This window comes from Mesocricetus auratus, unplaced genomic scaffold (genome assembly GCF_017639785.1).
Source record: "Mesocricetus auratus isolate SY011 unplaced genomic scaffold, BCM_Maur_2.0 Super-Scaffold_100010, whole genome shotgun sequence".
NCBI classification, from domain to species: Eukaryota; Metazoa; Chordata; class Mammalia; order Rodentia; family Cricetidae; genus Mesocricetus; species Mesocricetus auratus.
The window spans coordinates 26,779,803-26,805,394 of NW_024429194.1; the positions used below are offsets into that span (position 1 = coordinate 26,779,803).

At 40.6% G+C, this 25,592-nt stretch overlaps 1 protein-coding gene across 2 annotated transcripts in view; it reads left to right on the top strand.

Annotated features, from left to right (window-relative positions):
* Col4a4 (collagen type IV alpha 4 chain) overlaps nucleotides 1-25,592 on the top strand; it is a 112,481-nt gene that overhangs the window by 34,623 nt on the left and 52,266 nt on the right. For both annotated transcript variants that reach the window (XM_040753220.1, XM_040753219.1), the window contains 17 exons: nucleotides 493-627; nucleotides 1,796-1,840; nucleotides 2,628-2,744; nucleotides 5,843-5,911; nucleotides 7,570-7,605; nucleotides 9,301-9,363; nucleotides 10,503-10,538; nucleotides 10,743-10,784; nucleotides 12,706-12,786; nucleotides 13,496-13,549; nucleotides 13,811-13,870; nucleotides 14,653-14,697; nucleotides 15,872-15,925; nucleotides 16,726-16,795; nucleotides 18,029-18,133; nucleotides 20,990-21,154; nucleotides 24,026-24,115. In XM_040753220.1, the coding sequence (XP_040609154.1) occupies nucleotides 493-627; nucleotides 1,796-1,840; nucleotides 2,628-2,744; nucleotides 5,843-5,911; nucleotides 7,570-7,605; nucleotides 9,301-9,363; nucleotides 10,503-10,538; nucleotides 10,743-10,784; nucleotides 12,706-12,786; nucleotides 13,496-13,549; nucleotides 13,811-13,870; nucleotides 14,653-14,697; nucleotides 15,872-15,925; nucleotides 16,726-16,795; nucleotides 18,029-18,133; nucleotides 20,990-21,154; nucleotides 24,026-24,115 (1,267 nt within the window). The remainder of the gene's footprint in view (nucleotides 1-492; nucleotides 628-1,795; nucleotides 1,841-2,627; nucleotides 2,745-5,842; nucleotides 5,912-7,569; nucleotides 7,606-9,300; nucleotides 9,364-10,502; nucleotides 10,539-10,742; nucleotides 10,785-12,705; nucleotides 12,787-13,495; nucleotides 13,550-13,810; nucleotides 13,871-14,652; nucleotides 14,698-15,871; nucleotides 15,926-16,725; nucleotides 16,796-18,028; nucleotides 18,134-20,989; nucleotides 21,155-24,025; nucleotides 24,116-25,592) is intronic.

Below are 25,592 nucleotides of genomic sequence, written 5' to 3' on the forward strand. Positions count from 1 at the left end.
ACCCACATCCAATTCTAGACATGGACAGAATGTGAAGACATTGTCATTTGGACAAGCTGATTCTGTATTTCTGAGTCCATCCAAATAGCCTCTTTTGTTGCCATAATTATTGTACAAAGAAATAAACAAACTTGAATTTCTGCATATCAAAATTATGGTTTTAAAATACTTTATTTATCAGGTACACAGTGTTCTGCCTACAAGTATGCCTGCACACCAGAAGTGAGCATCAGATCTCATTGTAGGTAGTTGTGAGCTACCATATGGTTGCTGGAAATTGAACACATTTATATATGCACACAATAATACAAGTTTATTACAGAGCTTAAAATCAGCCTGAAAAGGCGATGCAATAGCTTCTACTTATGTTAGTCAGTCATTTGCGCGTCTGTTAGAATTTGCTCAATTCTAGTGTTGCGATTTTTCTATATTCACAGGGAAGTGCCCACATGAGCAAATATCACTCTTTTGTTGCTCTCCTTTCCATTTCAGGGTCAACCAGGACCACTGGGACCACAGGGACCAATAGGGCCCTTGGGACCACCAGGACCCATTGGGATTCCAGGAGAGAAAGGACTGAGAGGTGACAGTGGCCTGCCTGGAGCAGCAGGAGAGAAAGGAGACAAGGTGAGTCAGTTAACATCAGTTTCCACTACTCAGGGTTTGTTTTTTTTGTTTAAAAGTCCAAGGAAAATCTTATTAGTATTTAAAAGAAAACTCCTGGATAGGCAAGTGAAGGAGGAGACTAGAGGAGAGTAGGGGAAAAAAAACCTACACAGTCTAAGCTGGCATGGAGGCATAGAGGCCTGGAGCATGGAGGTGAGACACACGACAGACAGACAAGCAGTCACGTGACAATCGGGAGAACTTCATAAAAAGAGTAAGGAAGCCTAAAACACGGGGGAAAGCCCAAAGTGTTAGGGGTAGCTTTCTGAGCGAGGGGAACCCCAGAAAGCCAAATTCACGCTCTTCTAAATAACTTAAGACAGTGGGCAGCTTTGTGATGCTGCGTGCCTGGTCAGCTGCTGCACTGTAGGTGGGGATTCTGGGAAGGAAAAGTGTATTATCTCATTAAAGGACACGTTGTTTCGCCCACCTCTTTACAGCACTACATATCCGCACCTGGTCAAAAACCAAGACACAGGTCTCTGTGGTAGGCTGTCTTTTTCTCAGCCCTTCTCCCTAGGAGCAAGCCCTTCTAGAACACTTCTCCAATCTGTAAACGGGCACACAGAGAACTGGTATCATTCATCTGCTTTCTGAACAACCTAAACAAAGCGTTATGGGTGCCAAGATGAACCTTTCATTACCTAGTCAACGATATGGCTCAGAGATCACCCTATGTTAATTTCTTAACCCACATTTATTTCTTGAAGAATACCAAGGAATATGTCATCCTGTGTGTAAAACCATAACTTATTTCCTGTTGATGAAAATATAAAGTTCTTTGGCAACTCAGTATAGAGCCAGGGCAGGGACGTGAACCCATCAATTGCTACTGTTCACTTTAAGAGTTGCTTGTCCTGGGAAAGGATTCTGGGGGCTGGAGTGTGACAGCATGGTGAGTATTTGTTTGGCTTGGTTCTGCCAAATTGCCTTCCTAGGTCGACAGAACAGAGTGTGAAACGATGCCTCTTACATGTTGAGTTCTACACCAATCAATGTAAAAACAAGTGGCAATGGCTGCTAAGGCTTTTTAATTTGGAATCAATAACTCTTCATCATTTCAAGTATGCATACTTGCCAATGTAATAATCTAGTCACCTTCACATCTTTGTCTCATATTTTGATATAGGGTCCAACTGGTGTCCCTGGATTTCCAGGTTTGGAGGGCGTACCTGTGAGTGTCTCTGCGTTTTTCTCCATTGTCTTAAGAAAGAAGTAAAAACAGTCATTGTACCATTACAGTCATTGTACCATTAAAGTGAAGCAGAGTGTGGTGGGGCATGTGTCATTTGAGTGCTTGGGAGGTTGAGGTAGGAGGATTATGAGTTTGAGGCAATCCTGGTTTACATAATGAGAACCTATCTTAAAGAAGAGAAAAACAAAAAACAACACAAAACAAAAAAAAAAAACCAAAAATCCCCGAAAAACATATACTCAAAAAAGATGTGTGGTTAGTTCTTTAAAGACTTCTTAGTCTTCAATTGTGTGCAATAATTTTCAAACTAAAACATGTTACGTAAAGAGCACACACTTCAAAGACATTAAGGAAAAAAACAAATCCAGAATAGATGCTAAATATACCTGCCGTGTCTTGCTCAGTGCTGTGGAATGAAACGTGTACCCATGACAGAAGCCTCATTTTCTGTTGTGTCCCAGCTTTGCAAATGGCACTGAGGATCATACAGTACGGAAGCCTGGTGGGAGAAGAAAGTGGGACTTGGGGAACTTTACAATGCAGTGGAGTCTCGGGATTTCAAGGAAGGTTTCCTCCAAAACAAGAGAATAACTCAGGCTAGATTAACTTACCATGGATATAGCGTATTTTAAAATTGTAATTTCAGTATCTAGCACTTTTAGGAAGCCTCACTGAGTAGAACAAGTAGTTGGGGGTTCATTTCACAGGGCTTTTGTGTTAGTGTTTTCTTGCCTAAATATTTCACTAACCGTTTTGTCCTCCACAGGGGCACCCAGGGCCCCCGGGGCCCAGAGGCAAACCTGGATTGGATGGTTTCAGTGGCTCAAGAGGTGATCCGGGATTTCCAGGAGAAAGAGGAGCTCCTGGTCCAGGAGGCCCCCCTGTAAGACACCATTAGCACAGCCTAGAGTGATCCTACTTAAAAAGACTGTAGCAGGAACCAGCTTGGCATGTTAGGGAATAGGGGTCAATGCCTGCAGTATAGTTCACAAAACTGGGTGATTGGGGAGGGGCATGACAAGGTGAGTGGAGCCAGAATGTGTAGGGGCTTCATAGGCTGTGGAAAGGTTGTGATCTAACTGGTTTCATTAAGGTATTTCTAGTTCCTGCACAAACACTGAATAGTTTAAAGGAGAGGGAGGTATTTTACCAAAACTTACACTCCCACCATTCAGGGTAAATTTGTATTTAAATATATATGTAACTCAGAATGAATTCCAGGCTGGCAGCTTTCTTTGTATCATATAAAAATCATCTTGGGTGTCAAAGTTCCCAGTCAAGCACTCTGCTCTAGTCTCAGCCACTTGACAATGCAGTGAGATGAACGTGCACATCCCAAGCTCTCCCAGCTGGGCCAGACCTCATCCCACTGAATCAGGTATTTCAGGGAGCAGGAACTCTCAGGGGTAGCTTTTCCATACCCAGCAGTACTGATCACAGTGTTGGAATGTCACCACAGTTCCTTTGTCAAGCAGTGTTCTTTCAGTGTTTCCTTTGTTTCTTCTGACCACCCTACCCATAAAGCAAAACTGTCCACGAATGCCAAAGCTACCCAAAGCAACCTCAGCCACTGTTGGGAAAAGAGACTATCGCCTTGTGACCTTTAAAGTGTGTCATTAAACCATTAGGCATTCTCTTACTGTCACATAAATACATGGAGAAATGAAAAATAGAATTAATATTTATGTAGTACTTGTAATTTTAAACATTGAGAGTCAAAGTATCCAGTTCTGTAAAGCATTTTCCAGTTTGTTCCCAACAGTGCCTTCCTTTCTCATGTCATATAATATATGGTACCAAATTAACCTTTTTCCCATGTTGTGACAAAACATCACACTCTTTCTATGTGTGGGTCGGTTTTCATCATTGAGAAATAGCTCCCTAAGTTTCTTCCATGTGAGGTTGATGTCTGAGTCACTGTCTTTGCATCAGTCACTGTGGTCTATGCTCTGGCAGGCATGTTTCTCCAACTCCACTTACACTCTGAGTTTCACTGGATAATGTTTCTGTTACACTCTGAGTTTCACTGGATAATGCTTCTGTTACACTCTGAGTTTCACTGGATAATGCTTCTCTTGTGTTTGTTTCCCTTTAGTCTTGGAAGACTAATTCCCTCTCTCATGTAGCTGTTTTTGTAAAATGTCACTTGGGTTTCTCTGAGATCTAAGGAAGCAACATATCTATGTGTTTTGCTGTGCTGTATTTTCTCTCTCTCTCTCTCTCTCTCTCTCTCTGTGTTGTGTGTGTATGTATGTATAAATAAAAGACTTACAGTCTCGTTCCTATAGACAAACTCCCACCCATGTTTCTCTAGATAAACTAAATGTGACTCACTGGGTCACAAAAAAAGACACTAAAGTAGAAGGGACATAAATTGGGAAGAGGGAATCAACCAAAGTGGGAGGGGACAACAGAGAATAATAGGGTGACTATGAATGAGATACATGTTTGAAAATATCATAATGAAACCCCTTATTAGACATAATTAGTATATGCTAGTAATACATTAAAATAAAAAGAAATGGGAAATGGAGAAAGATTTGCAGTGATCAATCATGGTATGCTTATGTGACCAATCGCAACAAGCTGTGACACATATGACATCATCATCACTAATCATGACCAGTCTGTTATTCATGTCGTGACTTGTGGACCAAGGAGCTAGCAATACAGTGAAGTTGTTTTAATCTGGGGATCAAACCCAGGACCTTGGGTTCGCCAGACAAGCGTTCTGCCTCCAAGTTTTAACTCTAGTCTGTGTGCAGCTATTCAATCTATTTCCATTACCATAACTGACTTAACTCAATCTGGAACTGAAATTCATGCAGACTGGAACTGTAGGAAGTCACGACTGCCTGCAAAGACAAAACTAATTCCTCAAGGGAGCAGTTGATGTGACTAAGCAGAAAGTCATTGAGGGTCTCCCACTGGAAACAAACTCAGGGAGTCTTGTGTCAGGATCAACATGGAAAGTTACACTCCTTTACAGAACTTGATAATATGAAGAAGGCAGACATTCTGAGTGACAATCAAGCTCATGCATATAAGATATTAACTGGAATTTTCAGTTGTTATATAGGAAAAGTAGAATGGAATTCATTGAGCTATTTCATTTATTGTTTAAAATGCTCTAAACAGCTGGATGTAGTGGCACAGTCCTTTAATCCCAGCACTTGGGAGGTTAAAGCAGGCAGATCTCTGAGTTTCTGATAGGAACTCAGCTACAGAGTGACACCTTGTCTCAAAAGCCAGCCAGCCAACCAAACAACAAGCCAACCAACCAACCATCCAACTAACCAACCAACCAACCAACCAACCAACCAGTAAACCAGTCAACTAATCAACCAACCAGTCAACTAATCAACCAATCAGACAACCAACCAGCCAGACAGCCAGTCAGCCAGACAGCCAACCAACCAACCAGCCAACCAGCCAACCTACCAACCAACCAAGCAACCAACCAACCAGACAGACAGACAGACAGCCAACCAACCAACCAACCAGCCAACCAGCCAACCAACCAAACAGAATTCTCTAAGCAAGCTAGCAGCATCATAAAATGGAAGATGCTGTCTATTTTGAAAACTAGTCTTTAAAGGTCTTAAAAACTCTATTTTGAAAACAAATACTGAAATGGGTCAAGTAAATGCTCTTAAAAAGTGTTTCTGGGACATAAATTAAAATTATTTATTTTTAAGAATATGTCCTTGTACTGTTTTATGGGAACAATGCAGTCTTTCTGTCTCATAATTAGTAACTATCCATTGGTGAGGAGTCTTCCTTAGGGATGGCCTTCACAGACCCTAACTGAAGGCCTGAGACATGTATATGTGAACCTTATAACAGTAAAACCAGGAAGAAGATAAACCTACCCCAGTGAGATGGCTTCAGTGCTTTTTATTGGTAACTAGTGTTTCATATAGAAAAGAAAATATTGGAACAGCAATACATTTGTTTCCTAAGTGAATCTCTGCTTTTCAGGGTCACCCGGGGCAAAATGGAGAAAAAGGAAGGTCAGTGTTCATTTCAGGTGGCGTTAAAGGTGTTCAGGTGAGTTTTATAGCTACCATGGGTTTAACAAAGCCATTTTCCCAATAGGAAACACATGGGCTGGGATTTCTTACAAAGTGTTATTGAATGTACTGTATATTTGACTCAGCTCCACTTGTATGAAGGCGTTAGCCTCTATGGCTGTCCTTGCTGCCTACACATTTGGAATTATAAGGACATATTCATTTCAGAGTTCCCTAGGTTCATCACTTTTGTTATTTGGGCCACGTAGTCACTGTTGAGGATTGACCTGAGAATCGCAGGGCTCTGAGAACCCTGAAGTGGCCTTGGTTGAACAGGAATACGAAACTAACACCACAAAAGTAACTAGACCTAAATATGGGTAAAATCTGAAATTGTACTTTAAGTATAACTTGAGTTCAGAAAGACCCCGTTCTAGGAACATTTGTACACTCTGGTCATCATGCAAAGCAATCAATCTCAGCACAAAGTCTAGTGTTAGATCTGGATGCTGCAGCAATGAGGGACTCTCCCCTTGGTCCCTTCCTGTCACTCTAGAGCAGTGGTTCTCAACCTTCCCAAGGCTGCAACCCTTTAATACAGTTCTTCATGTTATGGTGACCCTCAACCACAAAATTATTTTCATTGCTGTTTCATAACTGCAATTTTACTATTATGAACAGTAAGGTAAATATCTGATGTGCAAGCCACAGGTTGAGAACCATTGTTCTACAGCAAGGCCCCATACAGCCACTAGACCAGAGATAGGTGTATTGTGAGGAAACAGGACTTTAAGATCAAGATGCTAAGTAAGATGAGCAGAAGGACAACCCACACCCCTCTTCTATGCTATCTTGACTGTAAGCATCGCAGCTCAGATGGAAAGGTATCCTAGCAGTCAAGCCAAGGAATACTACGAACAACAGTGTAGCAGCCTACAGTTCTGTTCCAGGGAAAGGTTTCACCAATTCAAGTATAATTAATGGCTTTGCTCTGCTAGGGAACAGTTTCCCCAGCAAAAGAGTTACAGCTCTGCTCCACTCAGCACTGCTCCAGTTCCTGTGAAAGTTGTTACAGCTCTACTCCTGAGAAAATCTTACACACACAGCAAACCTCACTCAAGAGATTTATTGGGAAGGAAAAGTCCAGGAGGGTGGCTGCCTCTAGGGTGAGAAGTAGCAGCAAAGCAAACAGGATACAGAGCTTATATAGGGTTTCTTAGGGGTGGGGCAGAGTTTTCCAGGGTGTCTAGGGATTGGTGGGTTTTTATAGCCTGATTCTGGGGCATGGTCAGGGATTTGTGGGATTCTATGCTCAGGGACCTCAGGGATTGGTGGAATTCTGTGTTGGGGATTGGTGGGATTCTGTGCTCAGGGGTTGGTGGGATTCTGCAGCCTGACTCTGGTGCAAGCTCAGGGATTGGTGGGATTTCAAGTCCTGATCTTAGGGTCAAGTCAAGGTCAGGGTGTTTTTCCTTGACCCTTTTCACCCTACACTGCTCTCCATTAGATAGAAGGAGAAAAAAAATGAAGGAAATCTGCTCTATGGTGTCTTTCTGTTGTTGTTTTCTCAATACTGACAAAGTGACTATGCTGCCCATCTGGCTCGTGTACCATCCTTGCTCCACTTCTCTTTCTGAGTCATCTGTGTCCTAGATAACTGTCCTCTTGTGAAACAGTATAATGTTGTCATTGCAGGGAGACCGCGGGGACCAAGGGCTGCCCGGCTTACCAGTAAGTCTCCCAAGAAGACCATAGGCATTTATCTATCTTCTCTTCAAATAGCTCTTTAGATTTCAAGTCCAGTAGGATGAGCCACAAAACGTGTGGGGCCAACATAGTATAGAATAAAAACTGTGATCCCTTGTCACAATTAAGGATCTCCTAGTACTGATGGGGTGTGAATCCATGGGTGATGCCCCAGTTCACCCATCAGAAAGTAGTCACTGAACTTCAAAAAGCTGCCTTTTAACACCCTCTTGTCTGGTCATGATCATTTCACATTGATAGGCATTTATTGATCTTTAGGATACTAACTTTTAGAAATGCACACACACACACACACACACACAGCCTCCTACATAAATATAGCAAATGGAATTTGTTCCACTTATGTAACATACTTTTCTGCTAAATTAGTAACTGTTTATTGCTATTTTGCCCAGCTTTCATCTCCCCATAGTTTGTAATTCAATGATCGTATTATAATGCCTTTCCAGTTTACCACTGTCTACAAGATTGAAACTGAAAGCAGTTTTACCTCTCAGTGACTAACCTGTAACTCCGCTTTGTGGCCTCTAGTGAGCCACAAAATTGCATTCCCAGGCGGTTGGTTCCCTGACTGCAGAAGCTCGATTCCATTTAGCAAACGAGATGCTTTTGATGTCACTGTTAAGATAAATGCCAGTTCAATCTCCTTAAGAGTGCAGACCTTCACACTCTTAATTCACTTGGTGTGAGCTCTAGAGCAGGGGCCTGCTCAGCCATCCCTGCCATCTACCAGTGTGGAAGCCATGATGCTGGCAACTTACATGACACAGAAAATTGCTTGTGTCTGCACCATCTCGCTCCTAAGCTGGGGACAGTGTTTCTGCTCATTTGGTTTTCTAGATCACATTTCAAGAGTATTTTAAAAATATAGATAGATTAATATTTAAATATGTGGCATGAGAGATTTCATGGGAACCAAGACCAGGTCCTCTGCCTGCTCTTGCAGAGGACCTGGTCTTGGTTCCCAGCACCCACATGGAGTCTCTCAAGTCTCTGTAACTCTAGGTCTAGGGCACTGATTCTCAACCTGTGAGTCTCTATCCCTTTGGAGGTAGCATATCAGTTATCCTGCATACCAGATATCTACATTATAATTCATAACAGTTGCAAAATTACAGGTATGAAGTAGCAATGAAAGTAATTTTATGTTGGGGGTCCCTACAACATGAGGAACTGTGTTAAAGGGACACAGCAATAGGAAGGCTGAGAACCACTGCTCTAGGGGATCCCTCTTCTGGCCTCTGTAGGCACATGGCACATAGGCAAATATTTATAGGTATAAGCTAAAAAAACAAATACGAATGCTACCCAAGACAATATGAGGAGACATCTTGATGTGTGTAAAGTTGTATTGGAATTAGGAAGAGCTAATGAAGCTCTTTTGTCTCTGACTTTTATTATTACAAGATTTGTTTCTAAGATGTCAATTGTTCTCTTGACCTGAAGGGAACCCTACAGTAGAGTGAATCACCCTTACTGGAATGCTGTTCCTATCTCTGCTAAAGATGCTATCACTGAGCATATGTGTATGTGTATGTGTGTGTGTGGAGGAGGTGATAACTTTGCAGGTTTATATCTGTTTGGGCTTACATGCCATCCTTTCTGTGAAAGATAACTATGGTTTTCACAGTAAATGTGCTGATCATTCTCTCTCTCTAGGGATCCAGGGGTGCACAAGGATCAACAGGGCCCATGGGGTATGCTGGTGCACCAGGGCCAGCAGTAAGTATCGCTCTGCAATGATGAGAACAAAGATCAATTCGTGAATCAGGCTGATGAACCACCCTTATTGGTAGGAACCCATCTTAATGCACAGGTCCCCATCAGAAGATCAGAAGCCACACTTTACACAGAAAAAGAGCCTATTCAAAAGTCCTCTCTCTCTCTCTCTCTCTCTCTCTCTCTCTCTCTCTCTCTCTCTCTCTCTCACACACACACACACACACACACACACACACACACTCCTTTGTTTTTTCAAAACAGGGTTTCTCTGAGTAACACCCTGAATCTCTTGGAACTCATTTTGTAGAACAGGCTGGACTTAAAATCAGAAATCTGCCTGCCTCTTTTGGAGTGCTTGGGATACAAGGTGTTCACCAGCACACTAGGCTTGTCATTTTCGTTTTTAAATGACACATAGTTGTGCACACGGGATAGGGAGATGGTTTTCCACATGAGCATGAGGACTTGAGTTCTACCCCACAACTCACATAAAGAGTCAAGCATGCTTCTTGACTCTTGACATAAAGGTAGCACATGTTTCTAATCCCAGTGCTAGGGAGATGGATATAGGTGGAACTCTGGGGCTCCCTGACTAGTTGGCCCAGCCTAATTAGTAAACCCCAGATTTCAGTGGGAGGCACTGTCTCTAGAAATAAGATATGACATTTGAGATGGATCCTGGTCTCCACATGCACTACACACGTGCACTACACACACATGAGGACAAACACACTTACACACACACACACACACACAAACAAGTTTATGTATTCATGAAGTACAACATGATATTTGGATACATGCATTTAATGTGCAGTGATCAAATCAGGATAGTTAGCACATCCATCACCTGTAACATTCATTATTTCTTTTTACTGGATGTATTAAAAATCTTTGTCAGACATTTTGTGATGTGTAATAAATGACTGTTGACTGTCACTTCACTGTGCTGTAGACCACCAGAACTCAAGCCTTTTTTTTCTTACGTACATGAGATCAAATTTTTATCTTTCTCATAAGAATGAAAGCAGTGGCATGAACAACTTTAAAATCAAAGGTGTTTCCTAATTGAAACTTGGGGTAAGCAAGAAAGCCATTCTGATGACTATGACTGATAATATTTTTTCCCATTGATTTAGGGACCTATAGGTCATCCTGGGAGCCCTGGATTGAAGGTAAGTTCTGAATGAAATACATAATCAGAGCCTGCCCTCAGTGAAATAACTGGCCATTGACACTCATCTCAATCACCTCTTCCTTTTCATCAGACTTGCCATTTAAATAAACCCTAATGAGCTGCACCGCCAGAAGTCTTAATTGCTTTTAATTGCATTTTTAAAATTAAAAAGCAATTAGATTTATTTTCTTTTCCCTTTCAGGGAAACCCCGCTGTGGGAATAAAAGGGCAAAAAGGAGAGCCGGTAAGGATTCCTTGGGCTGAAGAGCAGACATGAAGATGTGTGCCTTCTCTAGTAATGGAGCCTGTTGTGAGCATTTGTGTTCCTTGTGTAATCACTGTCCAACTTTGTAGCTCGTAACTTCTCTTCACTAACTTACTTTATCCTTAGCTGTAAAATGACAGCTCTGACAAAATGAAATACTGGAGCTAGGAAGTAGCTTCATGGGTAGGGTACTCTAAGAAAGTGACTTTAGGTGGTAGCTTCTCTGAATGTTCAACAGGGTTAGGGTGCTCTTTCCCCACGCAGGAGAAGTAGCTCTTGAATGTCTACTCCACAGCAGGGTAGGTTTAACATAACGAAACTGACCCGTTCCCTGCTGACATGCAGTTCCAGGGTAGTTAAGTTACAGTGTGGTTGGTTAACAAGAGTCATAAATATGTATGAAGACATCATGATGACGGAAATGCTCATGGTATACTGGTGAACATAAAGGCCAGGTCATAGAACTAGGACAAGTTTGCAAAAGTTATAACAAAGGTCACCACTGTCGTGTATGGAGACCCTTGTGAGGGTGAAACCTTCACACACACACACACACACACACACACACACACACACACACACACACACACACACACACATTCCTCTGGGAAGAGTTGATCAGGATGTTATATACTTGTAGTCCCAGCACTGGGGAAGCAGGGATAGGAGTAGGAGTTCAGAACCATCTTTTTTTTTTTGGCTGAATGGCAAGTTTGAGGCCAGTTATGCTACATGAGACATTATCTAAAAATAAAAATTAAAAACAAAATAATAGAAACGAAAACACCACCCTCCATGTTTGTTGTGGAATGCTACTGGGTGATGTGGTTGTGGAACTTTTATTCTTCAGGCTTTTTTTAATACGTTTGGCTATGCTAGCTATATGATACTTTTTTGTTTTTGTTTTTGTTATTTTTGTTTTTGTGAGACAGGGTTTCTATGTATTGTTTTGGAGGCTGTTGGACCAGCCCGGCCTTGAACTCACAGAGATCTGCCTGCCTCTGTCTCCCCAGTGCTGGGATTAAAGGCGTGCGCCACCACCGCCTGGCTGATACTTTTTATAATATGAAAAAGTAGCACGGTCCTGCTTTGAAGACACTATTATAGCTTTTTTTTTTTGGTTGTTTATAGGTTTTTTGTTGTTGTTGCTGGTCTGTATAAGCTGTGTTTGGACTATGAGCACAAGAGTGGTCGTCTTTATCAGTACATATTGCCTACTCCTGTGCTGTCTGGGTATTTGCAGTCCTCTATTTACAAAATGTATGTAGTAGTCAACACATCAACACTGTTAGCTAGTAGAATACAAGAAAAACTTGCAATATCCCTAACTTCTGAGGTTTTCAGTGCCTCTCTGGTCTGTGCAGAGACTGGATCCTTAGTTACACTGTTTTCAGTAAACTTGAAATGATATCCTTCATGAAGTAATACCACCCATCAGACACACACACACACACACACACACACTATGCAGTCCATGATAGCCCCAAATTTGTGATTCTCCCAACTAATCTCTTATCTGCGGGGAGTAATGATGTATAATATTTAGCTTGATTATAGTTCTAAAGTTGCATTTAACAGACATGTATGTATGCATGTATGTGCATACATTGTATGCATGCCATAAATAACACAACAAAAGACTACACCAAATGTCTTCAATAGACTGTCTCCAGGTAGTAACATTATAGGACATCTTTATTTTCATTTGTAAAATTTGTTTTAAGTTATATACTCACAAGAAATAATAAATAAAATTTTACATCACGTGATACATTTTCCATGATTTTTACTTTAAGTCTGGGGTTCACAGGATTGGAAACATTACATGGTTCCTGAGTGGAAGTTTTCTTTGCTTCAAAATGTGAGATAAAATGAAATTCCTATTTTCTTTATGTTAAAGGGTGAAGTTGGCCTGCACGGTCCTCCTGGGCCTACCCTGTTTGTACAGCCGCCTGATTTGAATCTCTATAAAGGAGAAAAGGTAAGCCCCACTTACCGCCTACGTCACCTTGTGAAGCAGGATTGGGAAACCTCTCACAGGTATAGGGCTGGGCTACTGTGCCTCATTACATGAATCTCAAAGCTGCCTCAGTTGGCTGGAGCTCTTTGTAACCTGGTTATACAGGGTTAAACGCTGAGGCTCAGAGCTGTACAGTGTTCTCGGGTCCACTCAGCTGCTGAGCTGAGCCTAACACTGGACATGCTCTGATTGCTGATAGCATAGTTCACGGGAATCCAGCTGTCCTTTCAAGGTCAGAAAAGGGTTTTGTGTTTTAATAGCTGTAAAGCTAACAAATGCATAGAGCTTTGGGAAAACATTAATTCATCTGTCCACAGGTAATGCATCTGTCCAACACAGGTACTCCCAATGCCAGATCCATATTCTGTAGTTCTTTTTTAATACGCACAAAATATCCTACCTTAACCACAACAGGCCAGCACTCCCAATAGCTGTGCTCCTAAGCTCACATCTGCAGACAGGTTCCATAGCTCTCCTTCATGCCACGTGTGCATCTCACACTCATCCAAGTAACACCAGGTATATAAATGTACTTAGGTCTAGTTGTTAATTTGATCCCTTACGTTAAAAAAAGCGTAATGAGAAACAGGTTGTCAAAAGAAATGATTTATGAAGTATATGGAATTTGGTGAATCCTATGTAATCACACTATATCAATCATACCTTTTAGGGTATAAAAGGAATTCCTGGAGTGATTGGACCTCCAGGACCTCCAGGACGCAAGGTAATTTAAATTCCTTTCATTTATTTATGTGAGATAATATTTTCATCTAATTTTATATGGATTTCTCATTACTTTAACTGCCAGCATTTACTACCAGAAGTTTTCATTATCTTACTATAATTTTAGAAACCTCCATTGTAAAGGAGTTGCTGTCACTAAGCTGTTGCCATTGCTTTTGTTTTTGTTTCTTATTTTGTTGTTGCTTTCCAAATTAAGGAAGTGTTGTTGATTAAAGCCTTCTATTGTTGTCATCTTTTAAAGGGAGAGCCCGGTATTGGGACAAAAGGAGAGAAAGGTATTCCTGGGTTCCCAGGACCCCGGGTAAGGATCATTAGTCCTAAACTTCAGTAAGTTTGGTAGCATTGTTTTCATATGTTTGTGAGACTATGCCTGTATTCCCATGATTCCCATGAGGTAGCTCAAGAGTTGGGGTGTTCTAGTCATTTATGTCATTTTGATACAACAGACATGCACAACACTAGAAAGCTGGGGGATGGGGACAAGGCACAAGGCGGGCACGGGGGTGGGGGGTGGGGGGGTGGAGTTGATCTTGTTGGCTCAGTGTCAGGGCAATAGGTACCTGTTCTGGTAACTAAATGCATTTCATAAATTAAGGTGTCTGTGTAAGGGTGCCTCAAAGGAAAACACTGTCAACTCCTAGACAACACTGTCAGGAATGGTGTACCCCATGGGATCACTGCAGAGATCAGATCCCAGGAGGCTTTGATCACTCTAGTGTTGGAACTGAATGGTCTGTTATTGACTTTTGTGTCGTTTTTATTGCTGAAGCTGCACAGAGTGGCTATTCATTTCCATGCAAATGAATGTACTGTAGATTATTATGCTAAATAATTTAAATTGGAACAGTAGAAACAGCAAAAGCACACATACTCTTAATTAAACAAGGGCAATGATGTGAATTTTTTGAACAAGACTAAATAAAGATCAAGTAGAACGCCAAATGGCATAAGTACATAGAATCCATTTTATGTTATTTCACTATTCTGCTGCATATCAAGACTACATAGCAATACAACAAGGTAAAGATAAAGGCATCATGCCTTATGTTTGAATTTTGCTTGTTGATTTTCTGTAATTATTAGGGTGAGCCTGGTTCCCATGGAGCTCCAGGTTTTCCAGGAGTCAAGGCAAGTATACATCCCAGCAGAGCTGAAGAATTGTGTTTAAGTCATATTGTTGTGTTTGAACAATGACAGGAATTGGAAAGGCAGATGGATTTTTGTTGTTGCTCTTTTAAGTCTTAAGTTTATTTTACATTTATTTGTGTGTGTGTGCATGTGCATATGTATGACTCTGTATGTGCATGGAGCTCAGAGGACATTTGAAGGTGTCTGTTCTCTTTTCCCATTCTATGGGTTCTGGAGATTGGAAATTGGGCTTCGTGGGAAGAACTTTAACTCGCCAAGTCATTTTGCTCCGAACCACATATTTTGGCTTAGTTTTTTTTAAGATTTATTTTATTTTATTTCTATATTGAAATTATTTATATCTTATAGAATATATTATATTTTACATTGTATTTATATACTTTATCTAAACATGTATTTATATAATTTAAAATCTTATATCTAAATATGTACTTATATAATTTTAAAGTATATGCAATTATATGTACATGTGAGTATAGGTGCCTTCAGTGTCCAGAGGACATCAGCAGTTATGAGTCACCCAACATGGATGTTGGGAAGCCAACTCCAGCCCTCTGCAGAGTAATACATTCTACATACCACTGCACCATATGTCCAGTCCCCTTTTTGGGATTTCTGAGATAGGGTTTCACATAGTCCAGACTGGCCTTGAACTTACTACTAGCCATGTAAATGATGCTGGCCTTGAACCCCTGATCAACGTATCCTATTGCCTTTCCTTGTTAAGTGCTAGGATTACAAGCATGTGCTACATACCTGGCTCAGATACCTGCATTTTATGAATTACATAGCAGTTCTCAACCTGGGGTTGTAATCTCTTTGGTGAACTTCTATTTCCAAAAATATTTATATTCCTATTCATAACAGTAGAAAAATTATAGTTAAGAAGTAGCAACAAAAATAATTTTATGGTTGGGGGCCACTACAACATGGGGGACTGTATTAAAATGTCACAGCATTAGGAAGGTCGAGAACCACTGAATTACAGGATTGTGTTGTTGGTTTTAAAAACTGAGTTACAAAACTGATATTGTCCAATAGTGATTAAGACTGCCCTGACTCTGTGAGTATGCAATGTTCACCTTAGGAAGGCATGAGGTGATGTCAGCCTGACACAGTCAGCTGTTTGAAGTGTGTCTGTGGTTGTTTGTAGGGGGAACAAGGAGCGCCTGGAGAGCCTGGGTTGTTCGGATTTCTCGGTCCAAAGGTAAATACATGAGCCCATGTCAGAGAAAATTTTAGATCATTGTGTTATCAACTTAAGTTTTTAGAATATTTTGCATAGTCAAACAATGTAACTTTTGGAAGACACAGGTGTGATCCTATAAATATCATTTTAATGCAGGATGTGTATTATGTATAAGTAGTATATTTTCAAACCATTGTGGCATTAATTAGTACACAAAGTACAGTTACACTTACATTTGAGAAGCAATTCTTCCGAAAGTGAATAATAAGGAGAGTTTCAGAACTCTCATGAGATCATATGCATGGAGATCATCCGCTTTTGTAGCTCTGTAATGTTTTTTCCTTTGTTTTATAACTTCTTTTGTAAAATCATCCAGTGCTTGTTCAGGGCAAGCCCAGCCACTATCAGGGGACACAATTAAGGGAGAGACAGCATTTTGCTGCTATAATGAAATGAGAATTCAGGTCTTGCTAGGTGACTAAACTGTTTATACTGGAATGCTCCATTAGATACTAATATTCAAAGTCTACCTAAGAAAGTTAGTGACTTACATTATATTTAATTTATGGACACACAGTGGAATTTTGCTACACTTAATCTTTTTTCTTTTGTTATAGCTTTGTCCATTCATTGTCTCCTGAGTGTAGGTGAGAAGCCAGATGTCTGTTAGTTCTTCCTGAAAGCCTTGGCTTACTCACTTCTCTAGTCAGTCAATGGTCTTTACTTCCCTGATGAATGTGCCCAGGGCCTTCTAACCTTTGCTAAATGCTAGGACGCATTGTTATTTCCAAGAAAAGTAAATGAATGGATTCTTTCAGGGAGATCCTGGAGATCGTGGCTACCCAGGACCACCAGGCCTTTCAGTTACTCCCTCTCCTCCACTCAAAGGTTTGAGTTCAATTTAATTCTTGCATAATTTATACAGAAATGGACTAGATGGGTCCAGTATTCCTATAGCATGCACAGCAAGAAAGATTAGAGCGTGGATATTCATATTCAGTTACTTTTCTCATTGCTGTGACAAAATACCGGAGAGAAATGTGAGCGAGGAGGGGTTTATTTGGGGTCAGGGTTTCAGGATGCTAGGGATGGTGTGGTCCATAAACTATGGGGTGAGGCAGATTTGGCAGAGGTTTGCATGGGACAACCATACTGGGAAGCTAGCAGATACTAACTGGAACCAGGCACAGGTTGTGTACAACTTTCAAACTTCCTTCCTATTATAATTATAAAAAGCAGCTCGAGGGAGAAAGACACCATGAGACAGAGTTCAAGCAGAGGGGTGTTTTTATTAGGAGAAAAGAATCATAAAAGGGGGAAAGTGGAGAGGGGAGACTGGCCTCCAGGGACAGGAGCAGTGGGAGAGAGGAAAGACAGGCACAGGGAGGGGGGGACAGATAGAGAAGGAGAGAAAGGAAGCGAGAGAGATGGATGGGAGGTGGGCAGGGCCCTTTTAAAAGGGTACATAGTGAATAGGCACAGGTGGTGCTCTTAGTGGCAGCAGCTGAGGGCGTGTCCTGTCAGAACCCCAAGGGCAGGCCAGGTCAGATGCCTGAGTACAGACACTTCCCTATTGTCTTACTTCCACCATCTTGGCCTTACCTCTTCAAGACTATACAACCTCCAAAACCAGTGACACCAACTGGCACTGGAGTGTTCAAAGTCACGAGGGACATTACAGCTTCAAGCCATAACAGTTACTGTGACAATGGGACATTCCAATGTGCAGGGAAAACTTTACACCCTGGTTCAGGTCCCACTGGCATAAGATGTCAAATTTTATTTCATAATGTAAATATGTGGTGGGTTTTTTATTATTTAAACTTTCAGAAGATAGTTTTTCTTTAACTGTTGAAAAAATGCATGAGGTCATTTGACTAACATCTACAAGATGCCTGTGAAAGGAGAAACCTAAATCAATGCCAGAGAACTCTGTTTAAGTCCTATGTGTCTGCAGAGGAGAGACTGCTAGAGAGGACTCAACTTGATGTGTCCCATTTAAAATGTGTCAAGAAACTGCAAAAATGTCTCCTACTTGGACGTGACCAAGTCTCACAGACTCCTGAGTTTCAAGATGGGTGAGAACATTTGTCTTATTACATCTGTTGTTGCCATTGTCAGGTCCTCCAGGGGACCCAGGACACCCTGGCCGCCATGGAGAAATTGGAGATGTTGGACTACCAGGTCCTCCCGGGCCCCCAGGCAGATCAGGGGAAACTTGTCCAGGTATTAATCTACCATATGTTATAGTGGATTTTCTACATCATATCCATACCAGCTGTAATCCTTAATGTAGGCTGATACAGAAGTTGCCTTAAAAGTATTTATGAAGGACAGTTGCCTGTGTGCACTGCAGGCCCAGAAAGCTCAATTCTGTGTTATAGCAATGGCCCTGGATTTCTAATATCCCCAGATTCAAGCCAATCAAGAAAAGTAATATAGGTTCCTACACACACACACACACACACACACACACACACACACACACACACACACTACATATTTATATAGTGTTATATGTCATAGATATTCTATATCATATAATATGTGATATATATTATACTTTTTTTCTCAGCCAACTAGAGCTATTGGAGGTAAGTATTGTGTGACATGCCTTCCATCAGATTTCCACTTGCAGAGAGGATTTGAAACTTCTGCTGGAGCTAAAGTATTTACTGAGTTGTGCTACCATTCTGGTAGATTCTCCCAGCTCACATGTGCTCACAAGACCCCCCATCCATCTACCCAGGTACAAATCAACATAATGATTTTTAAAAAAAACCTTCTACTTAAAGTGAAGAGCTCTTCCTCTCCCACCCTAAAGAAAAAGAGAATGGAGGAAATCACAGACCACATTACCTTTGACAGAAGCCTAGGGAAGTGTCTAGCTGCCATAGGACCAAGGGCCCCTCTGGGAGCTGTGCTGGACAATATTCCAGTAAGATTGGGACTAAGAGTTTGAAGCCTATTTGTATTCTGTAAACCCAGGAGAACAGATGAAACCTTGCAGGAGAAAAAACCTTGAGTATATATTTTGCCCAGCTTGTGTCTCTTGTATTTACTGAGGAAGTTTAAGGATTTGGTGAGCTACTCAACCACTAATTACCAAGTTCTTGTTCACTTCTCCCCATGTCTAGTTTCTTTCTCTGACAACAGCAGTGTCAACAAGGTTTGTGTGGTGCAGTCAGTCTTTGGAGGCTGAAGTATGGGTTTAGTTGACCCAGGATTATATAAGTCAGAAAGAATACTCTCTTGGTCAGAAACTGTTGGACTCTGGTCTTGGCTTTCTCCTTTGGGGCTTGTTTATAGTAAAATCATACATCCAGTGGTTTGAAATAGAAACCTAGAGGGAGCAGCATATTCAAATGTAGAAGAAGGCTCTAAATTCCTTTTAAAAATAGTTAATCCTGTGCTGGGAAGATGGCTCTGTCAGTAATTGCTTCTTATACAAGCATGGGGACCTGAGTTTGATCTGTGGGCTCTTACTACTACTGATTGTATCTGTGCCTACTATGACATAGTATACACAGTGGAAAGATCCCTGAAATCCAGCAGATGAACACGTTAATCACATACACAGTCATTATTTGTGCATATGTGCCAAGAAGAAAAATTTAGAGGTCTCTCCTACATACATGATTGAGAGCACATCTTTTATTCACTACACATGCCAATAGGTTTGTTTGGGTTAATTTTGTGAGTTAATGGGGTGGAAAGATTGAAGAATACAATACTTTCAAATAAGTGAAATATGCCTGTGTCAGTGAACCTAAATAATGTGGAGAAGTAAGAAAACACGTTCCCCCGTCACTTGTAGCTCCTCCTTCAATGACAGCGATGCAATTTGGTGTATGGGATAGTCAAGTTTTACAAGGTTTTTATTTAATTATTTTCATGGGAATGTGTGCCCGTGCATGCCATGTTGTGCTGATGTTCTCAAAGGCCAGAAGAGGATATTGAATCCCTGGATCTGGAGTTACAGGTGTTTGTGAGTCACCTGATGTGGGTGCTGGGAACTGAACTGTGGTCCTTCCAGAAGAGCAGCAAGTGTGCTCTTAACTACTGAGCCACCTCTCCTGCCTCAAGTCTGATAATTTTTTTTTACTGTGTCCTGCTCTTCCTTTTCTTTACTAGAGTTTATTCAGATTATTGTAGTGTGGCTCCTACTTTCTATACAGAAATCAGACTTGTTCTGTTTGTTTTTTTTTTTTATGTAGTGGTACATCTTTCTGTGTAGCCAGGTAGCCTTAATCTTATGATCCTTCTGTTTCTATTTCCCAAGTGTTGGTCAGCAGGTGTGCATGCCCTCTAGACTAGTGCACTCTCTCTCTCTCTCTCTCTCTCTCTCTCTTTCTCTCTCTCTCTCTCTTTTTCTCTCTCTCTCTCTCTCTTCTTTCCACTGACCTAAGGTTGTGTCTATTTGAAGTATACAACTTGATGTTCTGCACACAGGGAGGTGCTCACCACTGTCTAGTGGAATAATACACCAACCATGCCTGCATCGTCAGAATTGGTTTGTATGCATGTGTGCCTGAATATGTATGGAAGGAGGAATTTTATTTAAGATCTTTCCTCTTAGCAACTTCAAGTATAGAGTGTGTCTTGTCAACTGCCCTCTACATGCTGTATATTGGATCTCCAGAATTTATTGAGCCCCCCTGAAACTTTCTCCCCTTGATCAATTTCTCCATACTCTCCACTTCCTTCTTTGCCAACAATGGCCACTCTACTCTTCCTTCTATGATTTGGACTGTTAGAGTTCACTTGTGAGTGAGGTCACAGGGTGTTTCTCTTTCTGTGTGTGACTTGTTTCATAATGTGTGATGCCCAGCTCTAACCATTTGCCTTTAAATGTGCTAATCTGTGGTTTCTGTAGAAGCATTACTCTTGAGAACATGTGTAATTTCCATTTTTTTTTGTTTTTTTACGAGACAGGGTTTCTCTGTATTGTTTTCGTGGCTGTCGGTCCAGCCCAGCCTCGAACTCACAGCGATCCGCCTGCCTCTGCCTCCCGAGTGCTGGGATTAAAGGCGTGCGCCACCACCGCCCGGCTGTAATTTCCATTTTTAATATTTCTTGCAGGCATAGTGGGACCTCCTGGGCCACCAGGGATTCCTGGTCTCCCAGGATTTCCAGGGGAAGCTGGTGTTCCTAGAAGACTGCACTGTGCCCCAGGAAGACCAGGGAATCCAGGACCACCTGGCCTGCCTGGAGCACCAGGACCACAGGGTCCCCCTGGATCAAATGGTAAAATATTCCTCATGTGTCTTTATTAGCTCTTATGCAGAAGTTCATTTTTACAGGTTTACTCAGAAAGTACAGTTTTCTAAATACTTAAAAACTTGTATAAGAGTTTATAACTCAAGTTGGTAATATACAAACTATTTTTATAAATATGGAAAATGACATTGAGCTATCAATTAAAATATGTGCAACTTATTAGTTGTGAATTTAAGTATGAATGATAAAATTTCATAATTCGATAGATTTTTGTTTTGTCAACATAGTTTTTATCTTTATTGAACTTATATGTGAGCTTGGTTTAAAAGTTGAGCTGTTCTACAGAGCCTGCTATGCAGAAAAGCAATGCCAGGCTTTGTCTTTTTCTGGTCCTTCCTCCTCAGAGACAGCTGTTTCCACACACGTAGCTGAATCTTTTGGTATTTGTCTCTGTACTGCCATCCAGCACACTTGTATTTCTATTGCTGAAGTTTTCATTTTGTTAATTGGCTTTTGACTCCTTATTACAGAATTAACCATAGTTCACCACACCCCATTCTATGTGTACATATTTTCCATTCTCACTGGCTACTAAGAGTGATATTATCATAATTGGGTTTATAGAACAAATATTCTTTGTTTCCATGGAATGTTTTATAAATGCTATCTATACACCAGCTCAGCCTGTAATGATACATTCAATATTTACAGAAACAGTTGGTAAATTGTCTTTTGTGAATGTGTGTGTGTCCATGCTTGATTGACTTTAAGTTTGGCTATTTGAAATTAACCTCAAAGCTCCCAAAGTTTTGTATCTGTCATTATGACACTGTTAACTCATTAAATAATCTTACAGTATTACTTCCAGATGAATGTTTCCTGGAGGTTTTTTTTTTTTACTTTTTTCAATTAGTAAAGGTGTGCTTTTGACTTATTGCTGAGATATTTGAAGATTTTCTCTCACAGTTATATTTTAAAACTTGTTTAGTATCCAATATTTAAACACACTATTGTGGAAATATTGATTGGGCTGGAGAAATTACTCATTGGTTAAGAGCACTGGCTGCTCTTTCAGAGGACCCAGGCTCTATTCCTAGAAATAATGACAAGAAAAATGTACATGTTTACATGTGATTGATCTCTTTGGTGTCCCTTCCCCCTTCCTCCATCTCTGCTCAGCCCTCCCCCTTCAATGATCTCCACATCTCATATGCTCCATTGCCCTCCCATGCCTTCCCTTCAGGCCTCTTTCCCTTCTTATATACCTCTTTCTAGTCTCCTGGCTCCTCTCCTCACTTTCTCCCACTCAAATTCACATATTCAACCTCTGAAAGCTAGGATCCACATGTGTCTTTCTTAGTGTGGGTTACCCCAATATTATATTTTCTAATTTTACCCATTTTACTGCCAATTTAATAATTACATTGTTCTTAAACATAGAATAAAATTCCATTGTATGCATAATCAATATGTTCATGGTCTGTTTATGTGTTGATGGACATCTAGGCTGATTCTGTTTTGTTGCAACTGTGAAAAGGACAGTGATAAAAACGTGGATGATCATTCAGTGTTACTCCATCTGTGTCTCTTGTGCTCCTTACTTACCACTAGTTAGATTTGTTTCATTTGTTTACTCTCACACTAGGCTTCCAGAGAAAGATCAGCGATAAGAGATTAAGCTGAGGATCACACATATCTGAAAATACCTTTGGTTATCTGTTGGATAGTTTAAATGACTATAAAAAACTGAGATGGACATCTTTCTTCTTGGGATCATTTTCTAGCCTCCAGGGAGACCACTGAAAACTTCTACACTGTTTCACTGTCTGGTCACATGTTTGAAATCGATTTCCATTTTTGGAAGCTTTTTTGAAATTTTCTTCAACACCCATCTTCCAGTTCTCACTGAATTTTTAGATTTTTTGGCTGCCATAATTATTGTGTATATTTTTATTTATGAGTTTAGTTCATGCTGTTGTTATCTTTCAGTATTTCCTTTTGTAGCATGCTGTTTATTTATCCAATATAAAATAGTGCCCCTCTCCACTGTCTTAATTATCTTTTTTTTACATTATTTTTCTTGAAACTTTGTTTTTTCCATTTTTGAAGGGCTGTTTTATCTTCTGCAAAACATTTTTTGAGAGGGGCTTCCCATCTAAATATTTCATTACCAAATCATTGTTTTGAGCCTCGCTGTCATTCTACTCCTTAAACTCCAGGGGGAGACTCTGGTGTGAAATCTGCATTTTATTTTTTCATTTCTTATTTCCCTTGTCATTTTCCATTGATGCTTGATCTCAGTATCTTTAGGATCTACTGAATTTTTTTAAACCTTCTGTTGTTGTTGTTTTACTGTCTTTTATCCTACTGGAATGCTGGCAAAATGTAGAGTGCATCATTTGCAGTTTCTCTGTCATCTTTAACCGGTTGTGTCAATTTCTTTTGCTTTTGCAAGTCATGCTTTGTGTTTTCTTCATAATCTGGTAATCGGTCGATGAAGGGGAAAAGATAATAATTGCCATATTCTGACCCTAGCTTTTGTTGTTCGTGATTTATTTTGCTTTGGTTTTTGTTGTATTTATCTATTATCTTATTCTGCAGCCCCAGTAACCTAGGACTGGCATTAAGGATGTCTTTGTCAATGATTATGGTAGAAGAAACATGTCATGAAAATTGCATGGTCTATATGTGGAGGGAGAGAGAGAGGGGGGGGAGAGAGGGAGGGAGAGGAGAGGCAGAGAGAGGGAGAGAAAGAGGAGGATGGGAAATTGTGAAATATAACATAGCACAGACAGGAAACAGAGGGAGAGACTGAGTGTACCACACTGGTGCCCTCCACCAGACGTTAACTAAAATCACGTGGTTCTGTCTGCCAACCTCCCTCTTGCCTCCATATAGTTACATATTGTCACCCTGGGTGCCCTGGACCAATGGGAGAAAAGGGGAAAATGGGTCCCCCAGGAAGAAGTGGAGCCAAAGGAGAAAAAGGCAAGTATTTTTGTATTGCAGCCCCAGATGGAGGACCAGGGCAAGCGTGTCTATGAGAGGGACAACCTGGTGTGTCATTCAGGGTTATTATTCACCTTTGTTACTCCCCATAAGAACTGCGTACCAGTGGTGTTGTGGTGCGAATAACTCACCAAAACTCAAGTTCACCTGTCAGGCAAGAGCTTCTTACACTTTGTCACTCATGACCCATCTGCACCAGAGAAGCTTTTGCGCAGCTTCGGGTGTATGGGTATATACAATCGGTATACAAATCAAAACTGTGCTGATAATAAGTAATTGAGAAATTTGTATTAAAATAATTTTAACACACATAAGTACTGTTTATTAAACATGGAAGCAAGTTTGCATACTCATGAGACAAAAGCGTTTATGGAAAGAATTAAATCTTGGATAAATGTTTAATGCTGTAGGATGTAGACCATCTTCATTGTTTTTGAGAGTGAGCTGATATCTTGATTTTATAATCAACACTGAGAACATTGCTTTGCATTAATACAAAGCCTAAAACAAAAGAACTATATATAGGTTCATTTTAGGGAATTCTATCCTAATCCCAAGCCAAAATTTATTAACAACTATTTTTTAAGTCAAGTCAACAACCGCAAAGAAATTTTAAAAATTAAACATTTTAGCATAATCCAATCCAAAGATAAATCAATTAAATATTTAAATGCTGAGGAATGATGATGGGGCAATATTGAAAGGTTTTCTCCATAACTAAACCATTGTGTTGTTTAAGAGGAGAGAGCCTTGTATGAACGGTAGCTGTACTGTCACTCCTAGCCCAGAGCGGAGTGGGGTCTGAGATGAGGGATTTCAGGCAGCATGGATGGGCACCGTGGCAGGCACAGTGCAAAGTGCATATGTTGTGTGTTCAGAAAAAATACTTCAGTGAAGCCATGGGCTACAGCATGGGTGAACCCTGACAGAAACCCCTTGGACTGATTATGCACTCTGTCTGAATTCCGTTTTGGCCATTGCCTTTCACTGTTTCCAGTGTTTTGTGACCTCCCATATTTGGCTACATGCAGGGTTGCTGCCCACAGACTAAAGAGCAGGCCGTCAGAGTGTAAAGACCACACGTTTTTGCCTTTAAGGGGCAACTTTGCTCACAAGGTCCTCTTGTGCAGATTAGACATCTTTATGTTTTAATGTAGTTTCTCTGTGTGGATCTCATGTTTTCTGGACTCACTAAAGCCCATGGCTATGTCCTCCCCCCACCCAACTCTAACTTGTCATGGTCTTTTGAATCACTGAGTCAGACAGATAAGAATATAAACACAAATCTATTTGACTTTCCCATTTCATATTGAAAGTCCTAATCATTAGGGAATGTTTTGTAGTGAGTTAGCAATTATAATGTTCCACTCAATCAATAATCCCTTCTGTATTGTATTTCATTGATTATTCAGGATCATGCCATAATTAATTTATCTATACATTTACTATAATTTAT